General features: G+C 43.3%; 1 protein-coding gene across 3 annotated transcripts in view; it reads right to left on the reverse strand.

Moving 5' to 3' along the window:
- The window catches only part of LOC137437772 (dachshund homolog 1), a 267,460-nt gene that overhangs the window by 294 nt on the left and 246,318 nt on the right, over positions 1–20,848 (reverse strand). For all 3 annotated transcript variants that reach the window (XM_068132379.2, XM_068132378.2, XM_068132377.2), the window contains one exon: positions 1–21. This exon is cut by the window's left edge. In XM_068132379.2, coding sequence (XP_067988480.2) covers positions 1–21 — 21 coding nt within the window. The remainder of the gene's footprint in view (positions 22–20,848) is intronic.

Genomic DNA, 20,848 nt, shown 5'->3' on the forward strand with positions numbered 1-20,848 from the left:
TCTTGAAGAACATTCTGGAATCTGCAAACATGACAAAAGACAAAGCGTGGCATTATGGACCATTTTACGGCGATGACGACGCACCAATCACAATAACATCCTTTTGTTGTGATTGAGAGTTACAGAAATCGCACCCTCTTTCACCACCTGCTTCCACCACCCTCACCCACCCTCCCGGACATTCTAATTGGCTCAGTGAGTAAACAAGTTGTTTAATTCCATGACATCGTTATTTGCTTTGGTCTTGCTGTTCGGACATCGTGGTTTGGAAAATGGAGGATAGAGGAGGCGTGAAGGTTGAGAGTTCGATGTTTTCCATCCTGCCTATTTATCTTACCCCATTCTCCTCGTTTTCACTCCAGGACACCCCTCTTCCCCTCCCTCGAGGCCTAGTAAAAAAAGAGCGTTGCGGCCGGAAACATTGATCGAGCAAAGGTGCGCGTATTAGTGAAGGGTCACAGAGAGGAAGGTGCGGGTAAAAGAATAGAGAGAAGATGCGGGTAAAAGAATAGAGAGAAGATGCCGGTAAAAGAATAGAGAGAAGATGCGGGTAAAAGAATAGAGAGAAGATGTGGGTAAAAGAATAGAGAGGAAGGTGCGGGTAAGAGAATAGAGAGAAGCTGTGGGTAAAATAATAGAGAGAAGATGCGGGTAAAAGAATAGAGAGAGGAAGCGGGTAAAAGAATAGAGAGAAGATGTGGGTAAAAGAATAGAGAGAAGATGCGGGTAAAAGAATAGAGAGAAGATGCCGGTAAAAGAATAGAGAGAAGATGCGGGTAAAAGAATAGAGAGAAGATGCGGGTAAAAGAATAGAGAGAAGATGCGGGTAAAAAAATAGAGAGAGATGCGGGTAAAAGAATAGAGAGAAGATGCCGGTAAAAGAATAGAGAGAAGATGTGGGTAAAAGAACAGAGAGAAGATGCCGGTAAAAGAATAGAGAGAAGATGCCGTTAAAAGAATAGAGAGAAGATGCGGGTAAAAGAATAGAGAGAAGATGCGGGTGAAAGAATAGAGAGAAGATGCGGGTAAAAAAATAGAGAGAGATGCGGGTAAAAGAATAGAGAGAAGATGCGGGTAAAATAATAGAGAGAAGATGCGGGTAAAAGAATAGAGAGAAGATGTGGGTAAAAGAATAGAGAGAAGATGCGGGTAAAAGAATAGAGAGAAGATGCCGGTAAAAGAATAGAGAGAAGAATCCGGCAAAAGAATAGAGAAAAGATGTGGGTAAAAGAATAGAGAGGAAGGTGCGGGTAAAAGAATAGAGAGAAGATGTGGGTAAAAGAATAGAGAGGAAGGAAGGTGCGGGTAAGAGAATAGAGAAGCTGTGGGTAAAATAATAGAGAGAAGATGCGGGTAAAAGAATAGAGAGAGGAAGCGGGTAAGAGAATAGAGAGAAGCTGTGGGTAAAATAATAGAGAGAAGATGCGGGTAAAAGAATAGAGAGAGGAAGTGGGTAAAAGAATAGAGAGAAGATGTGGGAAAAGAATAGAGAGAAGATGCCGGTAAAAGAATAGAGAGAAGATGCGGGTAAAAGAATAGAGAGAAGATGCGGGTAAAAGAATAGAGAGAAGATGCGGGTAAAAAAATAGAGTGAGATGCGGGTAAAAGAATAGAGAGAAGATGCGGGTAAAAGAATAGAGAGAAGATGTGGGTAAAAGAATAGAGAGAAGATGCCGGTAAAAGAATGGAGAGAAGATGTGGGTAAAAGAACACAGAGAAGATGCCGGTAAAAGAATAGAGATAAGATGCCGGTAAAAGAATAGAGAGAAGATGCGGGTAAAAGAATAGAGAGAAGATGCGGGTGAAAGAATAGCGAGAAGATGAGGGTAAAAAAAAATAGAGAGAGAGATGCGGGTAAAAGAATAGAGAGAAGATGCGGGTAAAAGAATAGAGAGAAGATGTGGGTAAAAGAATAGAGAGAAGATGCGGGTAAAAGAATAGAGAGAAGATGCGGGTAAAAGAATAGAGAGAAGATGCCGGTAAAAGAATAGAGAGAAGTTGCCGGCAAAAGAATAGAGAAAAGATGTGGGTAAAAGAATAGAGAGGAAGGTGTGGGTAAAAGAATAGAGAGAAGATGTGGGTAAAAGAATAGAGAGGAAGGTGCGGGTAAGAGAATAGAGAGAAGCTGTGGGTAAAATAATAGAGAGAAGATGTGGGTAAAAGAATCGAGAGGAAGGTGCAGGTAGGAGAATAGAGAGAAGCTGTGGGTAAAATAATAGAGAGAAGATGCGAGATTGCGGGTAAAAGAATAGAGAGAGGAAGTGGGTAAAAGAATAGAGAGAAGATGCGGGTAAAAGAATAGAGAGAAGATGTGGGCAGAAGAATAGAGAGAAGATGCGGATAAAAGAATAGAGAGAAGATGCGGGTAAAAGAATAGAGAGAAGATGTGGATAAAAGAATAGAGAGAAGATGTGGGTTAAAGAATAGAGAGAATATGTGGGTAAAAGAATAGAGAGAAGATGTGGGTAAAATAATAGAGAGAAGATGTGGGTAAAGGAAGGGAGGAAGATGTGGGTAAAGGAACGGAGGAAGGTGTGGTTAAAGGAAGGGAGGAAGATGTGGGTAAAGGAAGGGAGGAAGATGTGGGTAAAGGAAGGGAGGAAGGTGTTGGTAAAGGAAAGGAGGAAGATGTGGGTGTAGGAAGGGAGGAAGATGTGGGTAAAGGAAGGGAGGAAGGTGTTGGTAAAGGAAAGGAGGAAGATGTGGGTTTCGGAAGGGAGGGGAGGTGTGGGTATAAGAAGGGAGGAAGATGTGGGGAAAGGAAAGGAGGAAGATGTGGGTATAGGAAGGGAAGAAGGTGCGGGTAAAAGAATAGAGAGGAAGGTGCGGGTAAAAGAATAGAGAGAAGATGTGGGTAAAAGAATAAAGAGAAGATGCGGGTAAAAGAATAGAGAGGAAGGTGCGGGTAAGAGAATAGAGAGAAGATGCGGGTAAAAGAATAGAGAGGAAGGTGCGGGTAAAATAATAGAGAGAAGATGCGGGTAAAAGAATAGAGAGAAGATGTGGGTAAAATAATTGAGAGAAGATGTGGGTATAGGAAGGGAGGGAGGTTTGGGTATAAGAAGGGAGGAAGGTTTGGATATAAGAAGGGAGGAAGGTGTTGTTAAAGGAAAGGAGGAAGGTGTGGGTATAAGAAGGGAGGGAGGTTTGGGTATAAGAAGGGAGGAAGGTTTGGGTATAAGAAGGGAGGAAGATGTGGGTATAGGAAGGGAGGAAGGTGTGGGTATAAGAAGGGAGGAAGATGTGGGTAAAGGAAAGGAGGAAGATGTGGGTATAAGAAGGGAGGGAGGTTTGGGTATAAGAAGGGAGGAAGGTGTGGGTAAAGGAAAGGAGGAAGATGTGGGTATAGGAAGGGAGGGAGGTGTGGGTATAGGAAGGGAGGAAGGTGTGGGTAAAGGAAAGGAGAGAGATGTGGGTATAGCAATGGATGGAGGTTTGGGTATAAGAAGGGAGGAAGGTGTGGGTAAAGGAAAGGAGGAAGATGTGGGTATAGGAAGGGAGGGAGGTGTGGGTATACGAAGGGAGGAAGGTGTGGGTATACGAAGGGAGGAAGGTGTGGGTAAAGGAAGGGAGGAAGATGTGGGTATAGGAAGGGAGGAAGGTGTGGGTAAAGGAAGGGAGGAAGGTGTGGGTAAAGGAAGGGAGGAAGGTTTGGGTACAGGAAGGGAGGAAGGTTTGGGTATAGGAAGGGAGGAAGGTTTGGGTAAAGGAAGGGAGGAAGGTTTGGGTACAGGAAGGGAGGAAGGTTTGGGTATAGGAAGGGAGGAAGGTTTGGGTAAAGGAAGGGAGGAAGGTGTGGGTAAAGGAAGGGAGGACGATGTGGGTAAAGGAAGGGAGGAAGGTGTGGGTATAGGAAGGGAGGAAGGTTTGGGTATAGGAAGGGAGGAAGGTTTGGGTAAAGGAAGGGAGGAAGGTGTGGGTAAAGGAAGGGAGAAAGATGTGGGTATAGGAAGGGAGGAAGGTGTGGGTAAAGGAAGGGAGAAAGATTTGGGTAAAGGAAGGGAGGAAGATTTGGGTATAGGAAGGGAGGAAGGTGTGGGTAAAGGAAGGGAGGAAGGTTTGGGTACAGGAAGGGAGGAAGGTTTGGGTATAAGAAGGGAGGAAGGTTTGGGTAAAGGAAGGGAGGAAGGTTTGGGTATAGGAAGGGAGGAAGGTGTGGGTAAAGGAAGGGAGGAAGGTTTGGGTACAGGAAGGGAGGAAGGTTTGGGTATAGGAAGGGAGGAAGGTTTGGGTAAAGGAAGGGAGGAAGGTTTGGGTACAGGAAGGGAGGAAGGTTTGGGTATAGGAAGGGAGGAAGGTTTGGGTAAAGGAAGGGAGGAAGGTGTGGGTAAAGGAAGGGAGGAAGATGTGGGTAAAGGAAGGGAGGAAGGTGTGGGTATAGGAAGGGAGGAAGGTTTGGGTAAAGGAAGGGAGGAAGGTTTGGGTACAGGAAGGGAGGAAGGTTTGGGTAAAGGAAGGGAGGAAGGTTTGGGTATAGGAAGGGAGGAAGGTGTGGTAAAGGGAGGAAGGTGGTAAAGGGCAGAAGGTGTGGTAAATGGCGGAAGGTGTGGGTAAAACAAGACGAGAGCTATGGGCATGTGGTAATGGAGGAGGGGGTCGGGGGGAGTTGTCGGGATAAACTCCGCATGGCACTGTCCCGAACAGGCATCCTCCCAGACCATCTGCTCTCGGCAAACGGAGCAGCCTGGCTATTTATTCCCAACCCATCTGCTGGGTGGTGATGGGGGTGGGGGGATGGAGGGCATAGACGGTATGCCAAAGAATAGAACCGTGATGAGAGGAGAGACCATTGTAGGGGGGGATGCAGTAGAGGGGAGAGACGATTGGATGGGGTGGGGGTGTTGGAGGAGAGAGAGATCAATTGGGGAAGGACGAGGGGGGGGGGGCTGGTTATATTGCTAGTTGAGGTTTTTAAGCCAAATTGTGATTGGGAGCCTGCATGGACATTGATGAGGAATAATAGGATTTCTGTTTGTTGTGTAAACCACAAGTTCCTCCACGGATGGACACGCGGAATGGAATGAATGAAGAGATGGAGACGAGTCGGTGGTCCCAGTTCGAGGACCTCGCACGACCGAAACAACATGGCGGTAATTAGATCGATGTCCTGCAGCATGAAAAGGCACTTTTAGTTCGTTTGGAAACGTTTTTCGTGCATCTGCGAGTTTGGCAGCTCGTCCTTACCATAAGGAAATGGCGCCAAAGAATGTCGTCCCGAACGAGGACTGGAAGCTCCTCGGATAACACGACGATGTTCATTGTTTGCCCAGGAAATGAAGCGAATTTCCCTTGCTGTGCTGCAGCACAAAACAGCGCTTAATCTTCCCATTAATCAGGGCCTTATCGCTGCCAATGTCCCTCGATGGTTTCTCTATCTCTCTCTTTCATTCTTTTTCGAGTAAACAATGTAACGCACGTTTTGTTTTGACCTTTTGTCATCATCATCATCATTATTATTATCATTATTATTATTATTATTATTATTATTATTATTTTCTTGGTCAAGTTACATAAGCATATGTACACAAAATCAGAGAGCCAGAGTGGGGTCTTTGTGGTGGGTCACCAAAGGTCAAAACGATGCAGCATGGTCCACATAGCTGTGAGGACCTCCACACTTCAACCCTTCCTCAGCACCCTACAAACCTGGCTCACCATTAACAGACAAAGTCGCCCCCTCAAAATCACCGGTCACTCTTCTAACAAATTACACCAAGGAACATAGCGCTGCACCACACATCACACTGAACGACATCCCTATTCCACACACACATCAAGCAAAAATACTCGGCGTCACTTTTAACACATCCATGTCATTCTCAGATTACGTCACGAACATTTAAAAAAAAAACATGCACTCCCAGGCTGCACACACTTCGGGCACTCACAGGCACCGACTTCGGACACCACGAAGAAACAACGTCACCAACATACAAACAGTACATTAGATCAGCCATCAACTATGCCAGCTCATCTTGGGTCTCCAGCCTATCAAGCACACATCTCAACACCCTGCAGACCATACAAAACAAAGCTATTCACATCATCACAGGTTACACATTAACAACACCCATCAAGCCCCAACTCACAGAAATATAAATGCTAAAAATCAAAGACCACTTAGACATGAGAGGTGCACAGTTCCTTGCAATGGCAAATGCCAACCCTAATCACCCATGCCACTACATATACAACCACCCGCAGGCCCCTAGACACATTACAACTACACCACAAAGACACCACAGTGACATCCTTCATAACATTCTCCCACCAAACAACGGAAACTACAAAAAACACACCACACCCACATCACCATAAACACAATAAACAACCTGGGCTCAAACAGTATCTTGGGCACAAAATCCCCACCCATTGATGACACACAAAAATTACTCCCCAGGTCTGATCGTGTTCACCTTTCACACCTTCACTGTGGACACCATCCACATCTTTTACACTACAAACATAGACTCGACGACACCACGGACAACCACTGAAACCACTGTTAGTCCGCTCCACACACAATAAAACATATCATGGAAGACTGCGCGGTCCTGGCTTCACGTAGGCAAGAGCACAACATCTTGGATTTGAGGGATCTCTGGGTCGCTCCTGTGAGATCGATCAGCTATCTCTGTGCCGCTGGTCTGCTAAACCACAATTGGGTGGGGCAACACAACAACAACAACAACAACAACAACTCCACACAGCATGGTTTACATGTCCACACAGCAGGGTTTACAGGTCCACACAGTGGGGTCTATAGGTCCACACATTGGGGTCTACAGGTCCACACAGTGGGGTCTATAGGTCCACACAGTGGGGCCTACAGGTCCGCACAGCTGGGTCTACAGGTCCACACAGTGGGGTCTACAGATTCACACAGCAGGGTCTACAGGTTCACACAGCAAGGTCTACACGTCCACACAGCAGGGTCTACAAGTCCCACAGTAGGGTCTACACAGTGGGGTCTTCAGATCTAAAAATAGTAGGGTCTAAGGGTGTGCCCAGCAGGGCCTACAGACCCACACAGCGAGTCCCAACAAATAGGACATGAACCATTCTGCAGACATGTCCTGGAGCAGCCATGATGCATTTGTCGAAATCTGAACCTTGACAAAAGTTTAACATTCTCGTGCCCCCCTCCCCCCACCCCTAACTGATGTATTTGTTTTTATTTAATTTAATCATGTTGTGATGTCTGCAAGTCTTGTATAAGCAAACGAACGAGAGGTACAATTAATGATAGAGACGGGACATTGTGACGTGTAGTGCTGCACCTTGGGTAGGTGTGAAAGGGCTACCATATTAAGGACTGGAAAGATCTCCAAAGGGCTAGACCACATGGACCACATGGACCCAAACGTGCAGTGTATAAGTGTGATAAGGACCGTCTTCTAAAGCTTATCCAACCATCAGTCTTTAGCAGCAATGTTGTGCCTAAAGGCTTCCTCCACAGGATAAACACGAAGACTCCTTTTAGCATTCACCACCGATCAGAGGAACATCAGGGTTTGTAAACTCCTTTCAAACCCTCACCTCGTCGGAATGGTACTTGTTTAAAGACCCTCATCAAGCCATCCTTCTGGGCACATTCAAATGCTAATTTCAGCCACAGCAGGTGAAAAGGAATTACAGAGTTGGAGATTTGGGCTTATCCAAATAAGTGTGGACATCTGATGAAGGAGGTGTTATACGTTTCTTATGCAGGAGGTGCTGTGGATGTGTTTAATAGAGGAGGTGTTTTGGCTTTCTTTAATAGATCAGGTGCTGTGGGTGCATTTAATAGAGGAGGCGACATTTTAATAGAGGAGGTGTTTTGGGTTCCTTTAATAGAGGAGTTACTGTCGATGTATTTAATAGAGGAGGTGTTTAAGGTTTCTTTAATAGAGGAGGTGCTGTAGATGTATTTAATAGAGGAGGCGACATTTTAATAGATGAGGTGTTTTGGGTTCCTTTAATAGAGGAGTTACTGTCGATGTATTTAATAGAGGAGGTGTTTAAGGTTTGTTTAATAGAGGAGGTGTTGTGGATGTTTTTATTAGATGTGCTGTGGATATTTTAAAAAGAGGTGTTGTGGGCTTCATTAATAGAGGAGGTGCTGTGGATGTGTTTAATAGAGGAGGTGTTTTGGGTTTCTTTATTAGATGAGGTGCTGTAGATGTATTTAATAGAGGAGGTGACATTTTAATAGATGAGGTGATGTGGATGTGTTTAGAAGAGGTGTTTTGGGTGTATTTAATAGATGAGGTGCTGTGGATGTATTTAATAGAGGAGGTAACATTTTAATAAAGGGTGTGACATTTTAATAGAAGAGGTGTATTGGGTTCCTTTAATAGAGGAGATGCTGTGAATGTTTTTAATAGAGGATGTGCTGTGGATATTTTTAAAAGAGGAGGTGCTGTGGGCTTCATTAAAAAGGGAGATGCTGTGAATGTTTTTATTAGAGGAGGGGTTGAGGATATTTTTAATAGTGGAGGTGCTGTGGGTTTCATTAAAAAGGGAGATGATATGAATGTTTTTAATATAGGAGGCGCTGTGGTGGTTTCTAATAGAGGAGGTGCTATCAGTTCTTTTAATATAGGTTGTGCTGTGGAGGTTTCTAATAGAGGAGGTGCTATCAGTTCTTTTAATATAGGTTGTGCTGTGGAGGTTTTTAATAGAGGAGGTGCTATCAGTTCTTTTAATATAGGAGGTGCTGTGGCGGTTTTTAATAGAGGAGGTGCTATCAGTTCTTTTAATATAGGTTGTGCTGTGGCGGTTTTTAATAGAGGAGGTGCTATCAGTTCTTTTAATATAGGAGGTGCTGTGGAGGTTTTTAATAGAGGAGGTGCTATCAGTTCTTTTAATATAGGAGGCGCTGTGGTGGTTTTTAATAGAGGAGGTGCTATCAGTTCTTTTAATATAGGTTGTGCTGTGGTGGTTTTTAATAGAGGAGGTGCTATCAGTTCTTTTAATATAGGTTGTGCTGTGGAGGTTTTTAATAGAGGAGGTGCTATCAGTTCTTTTAATATAGGTTGTGCTGTGGAGGTTTTTAATAGAGGAGGTGCTGTCAGTTCTTTTAATATAGGTTGTGCTGTGGAGGTTTTTTAATAGAGGAGGTGCTATCAGTACTTTTAATATAGGTTGTGCTGTGGCGGTTTTTAATAGAGTAGGTGCTGTCAGTTCTTTTAATATAGGTTGTGCTGTGGAGGTTTTTAATAGAGGAGGTGCTATCAGTTCTTTTAATATAGGAGGTGCTGTGGAGGTTTTTAATAGAGGAGGTGCTGTCAGTTCTTTTAATATAGGTTGTGCTGTGGAGGTTTTTAATAGAGGAGGTGCTATCAGTTCTTTTAATATAGGAGGTGCTGTGGAGGTTTTTAATAGAGGAGGTGCTGTCAGTTCTTTTAATATAGGTTGTGCTGTGGAGGTTTTTAATAGAGGAGGTGCTATCAGTTCTTTTAATATAGGAGGTGCTGTGGAGGTTTTTAATAGAGGAGGTGCTATCAGCTCTTAATATAGGAGGTGCGAGGATTTTTTTTATCATTAGAGGAGGTGCTGTCTTTCTGATGGAGAGTTGCTACAAGTTTATAACTGAGAATGTGCTGTTCCAAACTGATAGAGGTGCGAGGGATTTTGTAAATAGACGATGTGCTTTCGATTTAGCAGAGGAGGTGCTTTGGATTTCTTTGATAGAGGGGCTGCTGCGGGCTTATTTAATAGAGGATGTGTCATGGATACGTTAAAAATAGAGGAGGAACTGTTGGTTTCTGATGGAGGTGATATGGCCTTTTGCCCACGTTGACTCCGTGCGCACCGACATTGCAGAACAAGTACGTGTTGAACATCCAGCGCTTGAGAGCTTCACGCAAGGGGGCCATAGGAGCCGTTGGCTGGCACAGAGTGGTCCCGCTGCGAGTTCGCTTCGTTTTAAGAGGCCCCCCACCGCAACAATGAAATTGCTTTTTTTATCAGATGTTCTCAGCGGTTAACGCTAAGACGGGAAAAGCAAGCAAATTATCAGCGACTTGCTCACGTCCGACACGACTCTGCTCTATGGAGGCAAAAAAGAGGCACATCCGACCGTTTGGCCTCTGATTGACTCTGTGACTTTTGCAGAAACCCTCTGGCTCTGAGCCCCGTGTTCACCCCCACTCTCCGCCACCACTGATGGCCCGACGGTGCATCCTTCAAAGAAAGGGGTGTTGGGCCGAGGCGTAAAAGCTCATGTCGCGACCTTGAGCCAAGGATATCCTGGTTTGGTATCAATAAAACAACACAGACAGGATTTAATGGGGTCAAGGGTTGAGCGGCATTCCCTTAAAAAGATTGCATCGATTTTTGCTTTCCTCGCCCAATGGCGGAAACGGCAGTGGAGCGTCGCAGATGACCGCGTGTGACCCCCACCTCTTTTACCCCATTTCTTAGATTCCCCCCACTCCTCCCTTCTATGGAGATGTCCTACAGAGAATTTCAGAGCCAGAAGAGTAGCCAAAGGCGGACTTCATTGAAAGCATTATGACCCCAGAAGACCATTTCGTCATTTTTCATTAGGTACAAAATTCTCCATTTTACTTCAACTCGTCATAGGTTCCCCAGAATGGGGACAAAACAACTTTCAATCTTTCCACCTTCAAATTCTTCAACGAGCCCAGTATCGGGGTCGCTCAACATTTGACAATTCAAAGCAAATATGATCTATCTTTTACATTATTGAAAGATGTTAAAGGAACTTGTTATTAAAACTATCCAGATCTCATATATCACTTCCTGTATTCCTTGCCCCGACCTTATATACTCTCCCCTTTCAAACGCGTCGATTCCCATCTTTGGACAGGCCTGACCGTACAATGGAAAACAAAATGGCTTCCTGGTTTCATCTATACACCACCGAGTGATAAACATCAATAAGCCTGTTAGAATAAGCTCAAATGTAGTGTCATTGTTCATGATCCGAGATTTGTACCTGAACGAATATTATAAAAGGGGAATTGTTTTTCCATCGCGTCAAAGCTCAGAGGAGATCTGAATGACAAAAGGTGCAAGATGAAAGAGAACAGGTGGAAACGGGAACATCAGGATGCAGGTATGGTGAGGGAAAGGCTGGAAAAACAGGACATGATGAAAAGAAAAGTAAAGACCCCAGCAAACTGACTCTCTAGGAGAATGAAGGTAAAGCTAATAGGGTTTTTGGTTGTATTTGTAGGGGATAAATTACCAATCAAAAGAGGTGTTAACACTGTATAGGTATTTAGTGAGGCCTCATTTCGAATAGTGTGCACAGTTATGTTCGCCACATCTGATGAAGGACATCACTGCCAAAGAGAGGGTTCAGCGGCGAGCTACTTCGAGATTGATTTTGGGCCTACCTAGACTAAGCAATGAAGAGCGGCTGAAGAACATATAACTTTTTCAATTAGAAAGGTGATTGCAGGGGTATCTGATAGAGATGTTTAAGATATTGAAGGGTATATAAAATAGCAGAATGAGTAGTGACAGGTCCAAGGCCCATAGCCTGAGAGTAAAGAAGAGATATGTGTCGGCATAATTTATGTGCATGACGTCAGTGTCATGTCACATCTAGGGTCATTGTGCTCCTTTTGTTTAATCTATCATTCCTGACTGCAGACCACCTAGCTGGTGATGAGCAGGGCAGAGAATAAGTTCGTGTGGCAGACGACACTTGTTACTAACAGGTTGTGCAAATAAGTGCTGTCATGGGACTCGATCTGCGATGTGATGTCCTCATCAAGCCCTTCCTTCTGGCCCTTGAGGTCCTTCTGCCTCATCAAGTTAGGGGGTTCCATTTGTGGATATACATATACATATATGTGAGAAGTAGCAGAAACTCCACACTACGGGTAAGGTGTCTCATTTGTATAAACTTCATAACCGGAATAAATTCAATGAGTTACAGACGTAGCTTCTGGACGATCTTTATTGGTAACAAGCTTTCGGCCAAATAGGCTTTCTTCTTGGTCTTCCTCAACTTCCTCCTCTTCATAAGGATGAATTGAGTCGGGTTTTAAAGGCCAATCTTTTAACATGAATGTGTGTTGACTATGGTCTATTTTTGAGGATAAAACAAACTCGAAAAATGTTTTCCATGAAAGAGTAATTATGTCTATTATATTACAACTGTCGACGGTGGCTTGCAAACCGAGCCTCAAGGGCGGTGTACAGAAGCATTTTTAAAAATAATAATAATAAATACAAGCTGCATTGCGGTGAAATTTGCTGCACCTGATGTGCAACGGGCACAGAGTAAAACGAGTGTTCATCTACGTCCGTCCGTATGATGGCTACGATATAAAGAAGATATAAGCACATCTGACACGAGACCGAGGCTTCAGACTTTGGCACACTCACACTCACGAGGCTGCACCGTCGAATAAACTGTCCCAACTCATCATTTTTGACAGACTTTTATACTAGTATATATATATACATACACCACCGGTCAAAAGTTTTAGAACACCTCAATTTTTCCAGTTTTTATTGAAATTTACGCAGCTTAATGTCCAGTGAATAACCTGAAATGGTACAATGGTAAGCAGTAAACTGCTCGAGGTTTAAAAAAAAGTTTAGGTTAGCAAAAACAGGAAAATAATCTAAATTGCACAGTTATATTGTAAAAAAAAAAGGCCTTCTTCAGGGAACAAGTAATGAGTTAACAACTTACAGCTGTTCTGCAGCAATATAAGTAAATGAAGCCTTGAAAGTTGATGCAAACAATTCCTACAGGTGTCCCAACCTCTGCTGATTACTTCATTAGTGATTATAAACCCCCTGTCTGTATAAAAACAGTATTGGAACAGACTGTTATTACACCCTCTGAAGCATTATTTCGACAATATTGCACTGCAGGAAGTAGTATTTTGGAAACTGGAGGAAACTCTGACAGGAAGAGGTCTGGCAGACCCAAAGCCACAACAGAATCAGAAGACAAGTTTCTGAGAGTCAACAGCTTGCGTGATAGGCGGCTCACAGGACAACAGCTTCAAGCACAGCTTAACACTGGTCGAAGTAAGCAAGTCTCAGTTTCAACTGTGAAAAGAAGACTTCGAGTTGCAGGTTTGATAGGTCGAGTGGCAGTAAGGAAGCCATTGCTAAGATGGCAAAATAAGAAAAAGAGGCTTGCCTGGGCCATGAAGCACCGCCAGTGGACTACTGAAGACTGGAAGAAGGTCTTATGGACCGATGAATCAAAATTTGAAATCTTTGGTTCATCACGCATGGTTTTTGTATGCCATCGAGTAGGTGAAAGGATGGTTCCTCAGTGCGTGACACCAACTGTCAAACATTGAGGAGGAACCGTGATGGTCTGGGGCTCTTTTGCTGGATCCAGAGTCGGCGACTTACACAGAGTGACTGGCACCCTGAACCAAAAGGGCTACCACAGCATTTTGCAGCGCCATGCAATACCCTCTGGTATACGCCTAGTTGGTCAGGGGTTCATCCGACAGCAAGATAATGACCCTAAACACACCTCCAGGCTATGTCAAAACTACCTCCGAGGAACAGAACAAGACGATAGGCTTCAAATCATGAAATGGCCAGCAGTCTCCAGACTTAAACCCCATCGAGCTGGTTTGTGATGAACTGGACAGAAGGGTGAAAGCAAAGCAACCTACAAGTGCAACACATTTGTGGGAACTTCTGCAACAGTGTTGGGAAGAACTTCCCGAACAATATTTGATTTCCATTGTAGAAAGAATGCCACGAGTGTGTTCGGCGGTTATATCTGCAAAAGGTGGCTACTTTGCTGAGTCAAAAATGTAAATTAAATTTTGTTAAACAAAATGATTCTATGATTTCTTTTTAATCTCCAATTGTTTATTTCTTCTATGCTTAATTTCAGAGTACATTGAGACATTAAACTGCGTAAATTTCAATAAAAACTAGAACAAGTACAAATACATTCAAAGTACACCGCCCCCATACCAAATAATTAAATATCCTACAGCGCGGCATTGCCGGGGCGCCTCCGGCGCCCAGCAATACCGCAGTGCAGCTCATAGAGGCTGCATTGGGAGGGAGAGGTGTACACTAATTGATTGATTAATTGTATAATTAAAATCAATAAAAGATTATCACAAAATATTTTCTTAATCAATTGGCTAATAGCATAACTAAACCACTAGTGCTTCATCCGAAGATGTATCTTTTAGAAATTTAATTAAATAACTCATTAATAAAAAATTAAATAATTAATTGATTAATCAATAAATAATTAATCGATTAATCAATAAATAATTAATCGATTAAATGATTAATCAATAAATCAAAAATATCCTTGATAGCCACATCACTTGGTCACTGTCATGTCCAAATATTAGCTTCCCACCTCAAAAGGTGCCTGAGATATTGGGCAAATGAGAAAGAAAATAAATAAATGATTAATAATGAAAATAAATAAATAATCATGAAAAAATTAAATTATTAATCAATTCGGTCACAGAACACATAAACCACCACCATTTCATCAGAATCTGTAACTGAATTTTTTAATTTTTTTTTAGTAATTAATCGAATAATTAAATAATTAATCGATTAATTGATTAATTGATTAATCATTAAATCAAAAATATCCTTGATAGCCACATCACTTGGTCACTCATGTCCAAATATTAGCTTCCGAGCTCAAAACGTGCCTGAGATATTGGCCAAATGAGAAAGAAAATAAATAAATGATTAATAATGAAAATAAATAAATAATAATCATAAAAAAATTAAATTATTAATCAATTCGGTCAGAGAACACATAAACCACCACCATTTCATCAGAATCTGTAACCTAAAAAAAAAAAAAAAAATTAGTCATTAATCGAATAATTAAATAATTAATCGATTAATTTATTAATTAATAAATCAAAAATAGCCTTTGCAGCCAAATCACCTGGTCATTGGCATGTCCAAATATCAGCTTCCTAACTCAAAAGGTGCCTGAGTTGATGGTCAGAAGAGAAAGGAAATTTGATTAATTAAATAAGTACTTAATTAATCGCTAATAATTAAATAACTCCTCAATTAATTGATTAATCAAAAAACAAAACATACAGTTTTTGAAAAAGGACTTGCTCACTATTGTGCCGAAATTTCAGCTTCCTAGCTCAAAGGATGGCTGAGATATAGCCCAGACAAACAAACAAACAAACAAGAAATAAAGAAAGAAAGAAAACAAACAAACAAACAATCAGAGTGAAAACTGAGTACTCCCTTTCAGCGTGCGTCACTGCCGAGCCCCCTTAGGTTCCCGGCAGTGACGATTTGCAATGCCTGGAGATGGCATAGGAAAGGAGCGGTGTACAAAAATTGAGGTGTTCTAAAACTTTTGACCGGTAGTGTATACATAGAATAATATACATATACAAATACATACATACTTATGTATATATATATATATGTATATATATATATATATATATGAAGAGTTTCGTCACAAAACTCGTTAAACACCAAAATTGTAAAAATTGAGTAACCCCTCCATACACACGGCAAACAGTCATTTACATATGCATATTTTACTATTTATTTTCAAAAAGCGATATAATACATAAAATTTAACGGTGCAAAATGTATTTTTTCACAAAACTCGTTAAACACCAAGCCAGTTTTTTTGCAAAATGCGATATGTTCACATTCTCCATGCAGCCTATCAGAAAAGACCTCTTATCTGACCTGAGTCTGCGCACAAGTGTTCAGCGACACTTCCTGTTTGAAAGTCTTTGTTGAAAAAGTGTTATTTGGTGGAGCGTAAATTCGAGAAAATGAACGATTTTGACGGATTTGAAGAAGCAGTTTTGCTCTCACCAAAAGAGAGAAAGCGAGGGAGATGTAAAGACAACCATGAGCAGGAAAAACGAAAGAAAATCCGTCATTCCGGAGCTGGGAAAGTGCCCGAAATCGGGTGTCAACACTTGCGGCCAAATGGTGCGGGTAAAACCACCCCCAAAAATCGAGCTTGTCAGGCCTATCTTTTGACGGATATTGATCTTACACTCAACCATGAAAAAATGTATGAGAAAAGCGTGAAAATTTCGCAGGATCAGCACATCCTTACTTTGATGGACATCACTGCGCCAAAAAGGAAACGAAAGCGAGCAGAGAGTGAGAATGCGAGAGATCGGAATGTATCTGTAAAGTATTGTTGCGGATATGAGGATTGTGTTTTTTTTTATTGTGTGCTTTATTATTATTATTGTTTATTCTGCGCCTCCTGCCTCCGGAGTTGTGTAAAGGTAAAAAGGGCGTCTCGGTAATTAGTCCATAAAGCATCCACGTCAGCCAATCATAGAATACCCCTGTTCGATAGCTTATATCTTATTATGTGTCTTAGGGTAAGGCTGTGTCTCCCATTAACTTAAATACTCCATTGTACCAAGTGAAATAAGAATAGGTCCCCTTTCATTTCATTTCGATGGCCAACTGCATTTTGGGCGGTTTTCTCTTCAACCACCATTGGCCACGAGGCAGGGTTGGGGAAGAAAGGCGGGTCCCCACCTCGTCAGAGAGGGGAGGAGTGAGCCAGCCCCACTCGACCAACCATGAACAAGGGGTTTGGCTTGAGAGGGTGGAGAGAGAACGTTTGGGGGAGGTTCGCAAAGGTTGAGGGGCGGGGCCTATATAACCCGCGGCGGGGCGTTCCCCAAGGAGAGAGATAAGTCCAGCAGTTGAGTCCAAGAGAGGAGCTTTGAAAGAGTTGAGACAAGGAGGGAGGAGACAAGAGCTGGGTCGTCAGAGCTGAGCTGCGTGCGTGAGCCACCGAAACTGCATCTACAGCAGCTTGAGCCACCGAAACTGCATCTACAGCAGCTTGAGCCACCGAAACTGCATCTACAGCGGCTTGAGCCACCGAAACTGCATCTACAGCGGCTCGAGCCACCGAAACTGCATCTACAGCGGCTCGAGCCACCGAAACTGCAGCCACAGCAGCGTGGGGCCTGGACGGCAGTTTGGAGCAGGGCCGCAAAGGAACGGCGGCTGCCCAACGAGCCGATCGTGCTGCAGGACCAGTTGGACCTCCCTATCCCGCCAGCCATCGACCTGCCATCCCTATAATTATCATTCCCCGTGTAAGTGTGTTCGTAGTCTGTCTTTTGTCTTGTCCCTGGGAATAAGTTAAGCCTGTTAGGTAAGCTAGTAATTTTCACTGTGTCACCTGCGTCTCATGTACCCTGTAAATAAACGTGACTGCTTTCTTTTTGCTTATATGTGTGAATAATAATAAACCCAGTTACTCTTCTGTACGTCTTCTTCCTCTTTGCATTCGGTCGCTTTAGAGTTTTCCAGATTGAGCAGCTGCGGCGCGATACGACCAAAGTTTGGGGTAAATCGGGTTTTAGTCGGGGAATAACTGTTCGGTCGCGGAGCCTCCGCTCGGCAAACAACATCCTAATCCGCGGTCCGTAACAGTATTATCTGCTGACAGAAAACCACCCTGCGAAGGTCCCTGTTTGCAAACCCACATTCACCAAAGTTCTTGGTGAGTACAATAAATCTAAATTCATTTATTGTCTTGTTATCACTGATTCACTCTGGTTATGTACAGGAATGTTTGTTTGGTTCCTTGGTTCCCTGTTCTGTAGTTTCCACAATCGATTGTGTGTTGTCCTCGGCTTTGTGACCATGTCCTCATTGCGGTCTGTTGTATTTGTCAGGCATCAGCAAGGATCGTGTATCGAGCGTGGCTCGTTACTACGCTGAGAATGCTGCAGCTCCCACTGAACGGCGAGGTGGCACTCGTAATGCCACTCAAAAAGAAGAAAAGAGAGAGGCAGTGAAGGAGCACATTCAGTCGTTCACATGCAGAGCCAGCCATTATGGCCGCCGTGGTGCCCCAGGTCGGAAGTATCTTCCATCTGACTTGTCGGTGAAGAAGATGTACGAACTTTTCACCAACCAAGATCACCAAGACACCAGCTACTCACTATATTATTCCGTTTTCACACACCAATTTAACCTTGGATTTGGCCACCCCGTCACAGACGCTTGCTCCACATGCATGCAATTCAAACTGAAGTTGCGGGACCCAGACATGACGGACGAGGAGAGGAAAACGGAAGCAGCAATGCTCATTCTCCACCGCAGACGAGCCAGAGCCTTTTATGATATGCTGGGGATGCAAGTGGACAACTCCGTGACTGTATGCTTCGACATGATGCAGAATCTTGTGTTGCCGAAAACTGCCGTTGGGCAGGCATATTATTCCCGGCAGTTGTACCTCTACCTCTTTTGCGCAGTTGTTCACCATGGAACCAACAGCGAGCAGACAAAAAATGATGTCCATCTGTATGTCTGGCTGGAGAATCAAAATAAGGACAGTAATATGATTGCTTTGGCACTTCATGACTGTTTTCAAAGCAAATTGAATGGCAGTATTCGCCAAGCTGGGTCACTGCACCTGTTCAGTGACTCGTGTTATGGGCAAAACAAGAACGTTAATGTAGTATCAATGCTCATGTCTCTGATGAGGAACGTGTACTCCACATGCAGATTTGGGAGGACGTTTTGTCGCAGAGGACATAGTTTCCTCCCTGCTGACAGAGTGTTTGGGCGCATCGAAAAGCAGATAAGGAGGACAGAGACCATATTGCTGCCCGAAGAGGATCACTCGATCCTCCGCCAACATGGAAATGTGTATGTTTATGGCAAGGACTGGGAAGCATTCGATTTTAAAACTGAAACTAATAGTCAGGTTTGTTATGTAATTTCGTTCTTTTTTTTGTGGAGATTAGCAAAACTATACATTTTTGGAAAGCTGATAGCACCAGGAATCCGAAAAACCATGTTTCCATTTGCGCAAATATTTCTTTGGCGGCCATATTGGATTTTCAAAATGGCCACCATCGGAAACCTATTTTTCGCGATATCTCAACATCCGAACCACCTAGAGTGCTGATTCCAACACCTATACCCACATTTTTGGGGATGAGGAATCACATGAAGCCATCTAAAATAATCTACACCTACCCTGGGATACCAGGTGGCAGCCTACAGCGGATTTTCAAGATGGCCACTTTCAGGAAACATGTTTTTTTCTGAATATGTATACCACATTGAGTGATGTTTCGCTACATTGTGGCACACGGATCATAATTATGAAACCACATCCCTCATATATCCTAAACAGGTGATTTATGTATTCAAGAGGTAAGTATATAGAGATGAGGCTATACAATCCATAATTATACATGTAATAATTACTTTTATTTGAACATAGAATATTTCCCATAGATGAAATTTTATCTTTGTCAACATTCATCAACATTTTGTCCTCATAGGTTTTCAAATGTCCTCATCACTGTCGTCAGAGCAGAGAACAGGTTGACAGTCATCGTCGTTTTCACATTCGGAGCTGCACAAACACAAGTCTGTGCATGCCAAGTCATTGGCACGGCACGAACACCGTCTCGATGAGCAGTCTCCTTTGCACTGACATCTGACCATCTCAAGTATTGCTTTCGGTGCTGGTAGTACATCTGTCATTAGTGGTTTCAATTCCCCATCGTTGTCCTTGAAGTAGCCATGTTGCTGTGGATCCAGGAACACTTGATGTGCGATAGTAGCCTGAGCCCATACCCTTGCCTGAAGATGTACACGATCAACATGCTGATTTAGAGCCCCTAGCGTTGGAGGTAACTTGTGACTTTCAGTCATGTGTTTACAGAAGAGGTACCAGCGCAACTCCGGAATGCTGTTGATACATATTCCCTTTGGTACGTACACTGCACATACAAATCTTGCCAAGTTGGACATCTGATCTGCGGTCACATCTGCAGCATCACCGAGCATTCGCATGGCCTGTATCACGTCACTATCGGCTCTGACGAAAGCTTCAAACCATGTTGTTTTGCCTATTCGCGAAAACCGTCCAGTATTGTCTGCTCCTGTGAATGTGTGGAATGCTGGCAATGCCTTGGCCTTTTCGACGCCAAGATTGTTCCAGATTGGTTGTACTTGCACAAGGCCCGACACAAGGGAGACAGCAGTGTTTTTGAGCAGAACATCATAGTTAGCTATGACCAAGACCAGGACATCCGTATCAGGAGAGAAGAAGGTAAGCTGTTCTGCGTTGGGATTGCGGTGAGTTGCCAGCACTGCTTGGTGAATCATCAGAGTGTCTGCCTCCTCATGATTATTGTCTTCAAAATGCACGCCTTTGTTACTCTTGGCCTTTCCTGCTGCACATATAATTATCAGCTTGGAGGCATCTCTGTTGTACTCCAACGTTTTCTCAGCCAGATATTCTGCCAAATCTGACTTTGAGCGTGTGACAAGAACCGCTTCATGGTGATGTGTTGGATCTTGGTATTGTCCTTCACTTGGTACTGGACTGGATTGTGCCCCCCTCGTCTTTTTTGTCTTGTGCTTTGCTTCAACGAATCGGCCTTGTAAGTATCAAACACGAGGATAACTTCGTCAAAATGTCTTGTCAGTGACATCAATCTAGTATTAAAGCTGACACTGAGATCTTCAACGGTTACTGTTGCAGCTGGTTTTGTCGACAATTTCTGTACAAGAACCATGGCGTCGACTACTGCTATTTTCATAGCTGCAGAGTTATGGACTTGAGCTTGAGGACTTGAGGTCGGAGCTAAGTCACCCGGAGCTAAGTCTCCATGTTTCACAAGGAGATGGATTAACTTTGACTTGTCAAGGCAAGGAAGCAGGTCACCGTTTGGTGCGAACAAGGCGCGAGGTGTAAGGGTGAATTCGTAGTTGCCTATTGCGTCTTTCTGGTCAACATCACGGCTTGATTTTGTCAATATCATCAGCCTTCCATACAAGTCTTTTGTTTCCTTCAAGTCGACTGACTAGTCCCTGAGCATGATCTTGGTCTTCTTCACACCAGACAAGTACATCGTGT

Source organism: Myxine glutinosa, chromosome 12, assembly GCF_964187855.1.
Source record: "Myxine glutinosa chromosome 12, kmMyxGlut1.1, whole genome shotgun sequence".
Taxonomy (NCBI): Eukaryota; Metazoa; Chordata; class Myxini; order Myxiniformes; family Myxinidae; genus Myxine; species Myxine glutinosa.